The sequence below is a fragment of the Phanerochaete carnosa genome (genome assembly GCF_000300595.1).
Source record: "Phanerochaete carnosa HHB-10118-sp unplaced genomic scaffold PHACAscaffold_5, whole genome shotgun sequence".
NCBI lineage: Eukaryota > Fungi > Basidiomycota > Agaricomycetes > Polyporales > Phanerochaetaceae > Phanerochaete > Phanerochaete carnosa.
Genome location: NW_006767632.1, coordinates 91312 through 97468, shown reverse-complemented (window position 1 = coordinate 97468; position 6157 = coordinate 91312). Strand labels below are relative to the sequence as shown.

Here is a 6157-nt window from a genome sequence, read left to right as displayed (position 1 = left end):
GGCAAGCCGAAAGAAAAAAGTAGACGCACTAAAACTCACTAAGAGCATGTGAACCCATGATGGTATGTAACTCGCTCACCAGGTGGGACAGCCATTGAACAGCTTGCAATGCTCGACTGCGACTGTCTCAGAATAAATATGTCAGAAAAAATAATTAATTATCTTGTAGCATCTAGATTACTCGTGAGCTTGAGATCTTGAGAACCTAGGGTCATTATGAGAAGAGAGAAATAGTTCGTGATGTCGCACTCACCATTGCTCCTCTCCTTGCCGAGGCCGCACATGTGATTCACTAACCTGACTGGCATCGCGGACAGGAAAACGAATGCTGGTTGGACATATACTGTTTCTCTGCACTGGAGGCAGGTCGATATTTGGCGAGTGCTCGAATCTGAATCGCCGATTTCATCTTGGCGAGGTCGCAAACGCGTGCAACCCCAGTAAACTCGGACGGGCAACATCGACGCTGGGCACTTGGAACAGTGGTAGCGCGCACGCTTCGCATTCTCGACGGCTGCTTGCGTGAGGTCGGGAGTTCAATCCTCCCAGTGTCCACTGGTTTCGTTTTGCTCCTCGCCAGTGACGACATCGCCATGGGCTTGGCGCTTCCGCTTCTGTGCCTTGACCAAGGTTCCGCGCAGTCGAGATAAATAATACCACGACTCGTGTGGAGCTGGCACACATCCCCTTGCCTTTGGATACCCCCGTGCTTCACCTCTCAGAGTCCTGCAGTATGCCTTCTGAACAGGTCTTCCAGCTCGCCACTGCCCACAAGACCGTGAACGGCGCGGTCACAGAGGCCCTCGCCACCGACCCCAAAGCGAGGATCCTCGACATCGCGTACAAGGTCTTCCCTGAGAAGCCAGAAACATCATCACGCTCAAAGAAGCTACGCATACACGACGATTTTACCAAAGAGGAGCTGGACGCTGTCGAGAAATGCGGACAGTTTCCCTACAGGCCGAGTGACCTATTCTTAAAGGCGCGTCACCTCCTATCATCCATTACGCTTTCCAGCTCAACGGTGCTGCCGATGGGCTAGATTTACAGCAACGTCCTTGATACCCTTGAACATGGCCCGCTTAAGAACATGTGCTCTCCGTCCCTCATGGGATCCTCTGGCGTCATACCCATGTCGATCATCTCCTTGTATGTCTTGTGCATGCTATATCCCTTCCTGATGCTTATCCAATGTAGGGTCCCTGATATCATGCGTTACTACAAGGAGCTAATCATCAGCGCGAAACACGAAGTGTTTCTCGCCACGAACTACTGGGAGCCAAGCTGGGGCTCGCATTTGTACGCCTGTTGTGACACTCCCTCTTGCAGCGTATCCTAACACGAAGATAGCATCCATGACGGACTCATCGAGCTCTCAAATCGCTGCCGCGACCTCCCCGCCAACGAACGTCCCGTCGTGAAACTCATCTTCGACCGTGGCAGCCTCAAGCAAGTGGCCAAGAACCACCAACGCGTCGACCCATCCGACTGGGCGGGCCTCGGCCTGCCCGCCAAGGAGGAGCTCGGCGGCATTCACTTGGAGGTCATGAACTACCACCGGCCGATCATGGGCACCTTCCACGCCAAGTACATGGTCATCGACCGGCGCGTCGCGTGCCTGTCGTCGAACAACATCCAGGACCGCGTGAACCTCGAGCTGAACGTGCACCTCGAGGGCGCGATCGTCGAGGCGTTCTACGACATGGCGCTCCTCAGCTGGGCCGAGGTGATGGACCCGCCGCTGCCGTCGCTGCTCAACCCCGCGCTCAGCCAGGAGCGCGCGGGCGCGGGCGACTGCTTCGACGAGGCGCAGCGCATGAAGGAGCAGCTGATCAGGAACAGCGCGGACGCGCTGCCGGGGCACCCTGGTGAGTCCCTACCTCGCAGCGACCCAAACGGCACAGCTCTTAATTGGCCCCGACAGACACGTCGAACACGGACCGGGCGGACGCAAACACGACGGGCCAGCCGTCGCCGTCGCCGTCTCCTTCTCCGTCTCCACAGCCACAGGGCGATGGCGCCGCCGCCGTGGACGGGGAGGAGACCACGCACAATCCCGTCAAGCGCGAGCACGAGAAGAAGGCTGAGAAGAAGCAGGCCAAGGAGCGGCCGAAGCCGATGACGGACTTTACGCTCATCAGGGCCGAGGGCTTCGAGCCGTTCGTCGTGCATGAGCGGCACGACCCGGTGCCCATCGCCATGGTCAACCGCGCGCCGCACGGAAGTGAGCACTCTGTCGCGTACGAGCAGGATAGCCCTGTTGACGAGTTTCTGTTTGGTGGGCAGCGCCGGGACACGCGGACGTCGACGTGCCCCAGAACGTCGCCTGGGAGACCGGCATCCGTCTCGCGCAGAAGAGCGTGTTCATGTGCGTCCGCCCGCTTTCCTCCATGCTCAGCACGTGTTGCTCACCACAAGCGCGCCGCCCACAGCCAAACGCCGGACTTCAACGCGCCCGAGGTCGTCGAGGCCGTGCTGGACGCGTGCCGGCGGGGCATCGTGTGCACGCTGTACGTCTGCCTCGGGTACAACGATCAGGGTGAGATGCTGCCGATGCAGGGCGGGACGAACAGCAAGGTATTCGCCAAGATGTGCGACGTGCTGAGCAAGGAGGGCGAGTCCTCCGGCCAGGACCTCCGCCAGAACCTGCGCGCGTCCTGGTACACGGCCAAGGACCGCGACCGACCGGTCGACGCGAGCAAGAAGGAGCGGAACTGCCACGGTGCGTGCCCGCCCATCTCCCCTTTTTTTGGCCTCAGACCCTGACACTGAAGAGCGCACACAGTCAAGTTCTGCTGCATCGACGAGCAGGTGACGATCCTCGGGAACGGGAACCAGGACGCCCAGAGCTGGTACCACTCGCAGGAGGCGAACGTGATGGTCGACTCGCCCGCGCTCGCGCGCGAGTGGCTCCGGGCGCTGAACCACAACCAGAACTCGGCCACGCTCGGCCCCGTCGGGCGCGACGGCGTGTGGCGCGACGCGGACGGCAACGAGGTCGCGAGCAGTGGCGGCATGGGTGGCCCCCTGAACGTCGCCAAGGGCATGCTCAACGCCGTCGCGCGTGTGCAGGGCAAGGGCGGGTTCTGAGGCTGGACTAACGTGGGTGTATGTCAGGACTGTGCTTGAATTATGTGTAACGTGCTGTATACTCGGTGTGTGTAAAGTTTTTATTCCTGGAGCAATGGAGGGAACGCGGCTTGTGTTTTTGATGACCGCGGAACGGTTGTTGTGTCCCAGGAGCGTGAGGGCGTGCGTCGGACTCTGGATGCGATTGCTGTCGCCGGGCTGCCGTGGCACGAGGTCCAGTGCAGGGAAAGTTGAACGTTTGCTCGAACAAATCTATACATGTGTGTGCCAATAGTGAATGAGGGCTGGACCTCCCTAGGGTATCGATTAACACGGCGCTGGCCAATTTCCGTGAAAAATGTGCACCTATAGAGGTACCGTACAGTAGTTTATACAAGTCGAGCGAGCGACGCGCGCACACGGACTCCTCGAAGCGCTCGTCGTTCCCGCCTAGAGGCCCGCCGCGGCCTCCGTTCCCCTGCTTGCGGCAGCAGGATGAGTCCAACAGCGGACGAACACGGACCTGCTCAGGAGTGTTAGGTACATTGCCGACGCCTTGTCAGCAGTGAGCGTACCTAACTGGGATTCTCCTGACCGCAGATGGTGGCCACACGTCTCGTCGACGTCCCGTCTGACCTCCATCTGCATTAGGTTCATGCTAGCACTTTCTGTCATACCTCGCTTGGTCTGACCTCCATCTGCATTAGGCTTCAAGTCCCTTTTTTGCGCTTTCCTCCCTTCCCTGCCCCGTTTTTGTACTTGTCGTGGCCCATTTTCTCTCAGACATTGCTTCTCCCCTCGTCTCCCTGTTGATCTCGGACACCGCGTTTTCCCTCTGTTTTGGTCCCTCTTTGTGATTTTTGTGATTTGCTTGCTTCTGGTTACCAAACACGCTTATGTACATAACCAGGCGTCGTACATGGAAAGCGTCCCGCTCGCTGCGGAATCGATTCAGGCCGCCGACGTCTCGCGGTGGCGGCCGTTTATGCAGTATTCACATGGCCCTGCTCTTCCCCCAAGCCCTTGACTCGCAGTCGCACCTCGACAGAGGAGCTGATTCGATTGCACATGTGGCCAGCGTCGTCAAAAGGATTCTTTTTTTTTCCTCTCCTCAATTTGAAGTGCTACCTATCTACTAGTGTCCGTGCGCAATAAATATCAGCATCCGTAGTGACGCAGGAGTCCGAGGCTCCGTCAAAAGGATTCACCTCGGCAGATACCGCGCCACAATGTTCCATGTCACCTCATGGTAGCCTCAACATGAAGCATTCCAACATGAATATATGACCTCCAAATGACTGACTTAGTTCATAAAATAACAATGCTCCAGAGCAACACAAGGCAGATTCAAGCACGCCCGAGAGCTCCGACACGCCAGCTCACTCCATAGCGACGACAACAGTTTCTCCGATGTCGATCACACCAAACCCGCCCTCCTCGTGCCAGTCCCCGACGTGCTGCTTCTCCTTCGCCGCTACTAATTCTGCAACAGGCTCCCACGCCTCTCCGTCCGACCCTGCGAATGTCGCGAAGTGCATCCCTATGCTGTGCCGCGACCGAATGTCCTTGTGCAAGCGCACAGCGTGCGCCGGTGACGCGTGCAGGCCGTCTATGAGCTCAGTCGAGACCAGCTACGAGGCGCGCGGAAGTGTAAGGGTGACATACCACGAGGGAGGAGAAGAGGTAGGTACGTACCCGGAGACCCATTGCGGCTATGAACGAAAGTGAGCCGCCACGCCAGATGGGTATCATTGCCATGTCAAACGGTCCGTACCTCTCTCCAATCTCTGCAACCAAAGTCAGCATGGACTCGCGAGATCATAAGAGCCGAGTAGACGTACCAGCGAATGCTGGGCAAGGTCCCCCATGCGTCATGTAGCCGGTGTCTCTGGCGATTCTAGTTAGTCAAGACGCGACGCCCCTTCTAAGAAGCCGCTTACCCCGCGTGATATACAGCTGCTCTCCTCCCATCTCCAATATCTTGATGTACAGCCCAGCTAGCCCACAGCGTCGATCTCTGATCAAATAAGCTTCTACCTGGTGCTGCCCATTAGAATTTGCGCCATTGACTACACTGAGTGAGGGCACTCACCACTGCCATGCTGTGCGGGCGCACATATAAACTTGACAGTTGGGTGCCTCTCGCTAGCGCGCAGTTCTGCACTTTCGTGCCAGTCTAGTTCGGCGATCTGTTCTGCCGGTATGCCGCCGCTGCGAAACCACGATTCCAGTCCGAGAGGTGCGACAAATGTGACATGCGAGCCTTTCATCTTGTATATGCGCTCTATTGTAGGCCAATCTAGGTGGTCATAGCTGCACGAACGCCGAGCTGTGCCGTAAGACGCAAGCAGAGACCACAGGAAGCAGCTGGCTCACTGGTTGTGGCTTGTGACAACGTACTGAAAGTCCGGAAGCTGGTCGAGGTCGCAAGGCGGCGGCAGCCTTCTTCGCGGGCCCGCAGACTGGTGCGGGGATGCACGCTCAGACCAGATGGGATCGAACAGGATCCGGACAGGCTCGAGCTCTGCGACCGGCGGAAGCTGGACTATGAAGCCCTGGTATCCTGTTCTGTAAGCTCACAAATGCGCGCAGGACCACAAACACCACGCACCGCATGCCCGAGCCACGTCGCCTTGATCCTCCCTTCGTCCGGTGTGCGCGTCCCAAAGTCCGGGTGCACGACGCGGATGTGCTTGATGTCGTACCCCTCGATGCGCTTCGCGAGGGCGAGTGGGAACTGCGCAAAGACCTGGCGCGAGGCGAGCAGCGACTTGGGGGGCCATGGGTTTTGGAATGCTGTCGCGTCCGCGTTGGCGTGGTGCGCCGGCGGGTCGGTGTCGGGGACGTCCATCGTTCGGTGGCTCGAGTGCGTCGGTGTGGGCTGGAGAAAATGTTCAGGATGAGGTGTGATCAAGGTGCGCTGAGGAGCAGGGCATGCAGATGCGAAACGAGGTGTGTGCACCACCCATGGTGGTGGTAGATGATCATGAGCGCAGGCGCGGCCATGGCTGGCGCGCAGGGATGCGTCATTGCATGGGTTAGGGTTACGTAGCAGCGCGCTAGTGTTCAGGATTCAATTGAAGTATCT

At 58.3% G+C, this 6157-nt stretch overlaps 2 protein-coding genes and 1 non-coding gene across 3 annotated transcripts; 2 read left to right on the top strand and 1 right to left on the bottom strand.

Moving 5' to 3' along the window:
* Positions 1 to 468: 468 nt before the first annotated feature.
* On the top strand, positions 469 to 555 carry PHACADRAFT_t85. Its single transcript has one exon. It is a non-coding gene; the product is annotated as a tRNA-Ala (tRNA).
* An 85-nt stretch (positions 556 to 640) lies between these two features.
* Positions 641 to 3210, top strand: PHACADRAFT_255202 (uncharacterized protein). Its single transcript, XM_007395241.1, has 8 exons — positions 641 to 982; positions 1043 to 1149; positions 1198 to 1299; positions 1351 to 1868; positions 1925 to 2224; positions 2287 to 2368; positions 2433 to 2722; positions 2786 to 3210. Exons 1-8 carry the CDS (start codon positions 734 to 736, stop codon positions 3088 to 3090), a joined length of 1953 nt encoding a protein of 650 aa, XP_007395303.1. The 5' UTR covers positions 641 to 733; the 3' UTR covers positions 3091 to 3210.
* Positions 3211 to 4381: 1171 nt separating this feature from the next.
* On the bottom strand, positions 4382 to 5892 carry PHACADRAFT_255196 (uncharacterized protein). The gene is made up of 7 exons (XM_007395240.1): positions 5697 to 5892; positions 5446 to 5624; positions 5162 to 5382; positions 5010 to 5106; positions 4911 to 4957; positions 4765 to 4856; positions 4382 to 4700 (listed from the first exon to the last, which is right to left on the bottom strand). The coding sequence occupies exons 1-7, from the start codon at positions 5850 to 5852 to the stop codon at positions 4449 to 4451; spliced, it is 1044 nt and encodes a 347-aa protein (XP_007395302.1). The 5' UTR covers positions 5853 to 5892; the 3' UTR covers positions 4382 to 4448.
* Positions 5893 to 6157: the final 265 nt, after the last annotated feature.

What these genes read in the sequence shown, in the direction of transcription:
- PHACADRAFT_255202 (XM_007395241.1), top strand. Translation starts at nt 734, where the DNA reads ATGCCTTCTGAACAGGTCTTCCAGCTCGCCACTGCCCACAAGACCGTG. An exon ending in CAACCGCGCGCCGCACGGAA is followed by an intron (nt 2,225 to 2,286) that starts GTGAGCACTCTG and finishes TTTGGTGGGCAG; the next exon opens with CGCCGGGACACGCGGACGTC. An exon ending in GAAGGAGCGGAACTGCCACG is followed by an intron (nt 2,723 to 2,785) that starts GTGCGTGCCCGC and finishes GAGCGCACACAG; the next exon opens with TCAAGTTCTGCTGCATCGAC.
- PHACADRAFT_255196 (XM_007395240.1), bottom strand. Translation starts at nt 5,852, where the DNA reads ATGGCCCCCCAAGTCGCTGCTCGCCTCGCGCCAGGTCTTTGCGCAGTT. An exon ending in GAAGGGAGGATCAAGGCGAC is followed by an intron (nt 5,625 to 5,696) that starts GTGGCTCGGGCA and finishes ACAGGATACCAG; the next exon opens with GGCTTCATAGTCCAGCTTCC. An exon ending in GTTGTCACAAGCCACAACCA is followed by an intron (nt 5,383 to 5,445) that starts GTGAGCCAGCTG and finishes GCGTTCGTGCAG; the next exon opens with CTATGACCACCTAGATTGGC.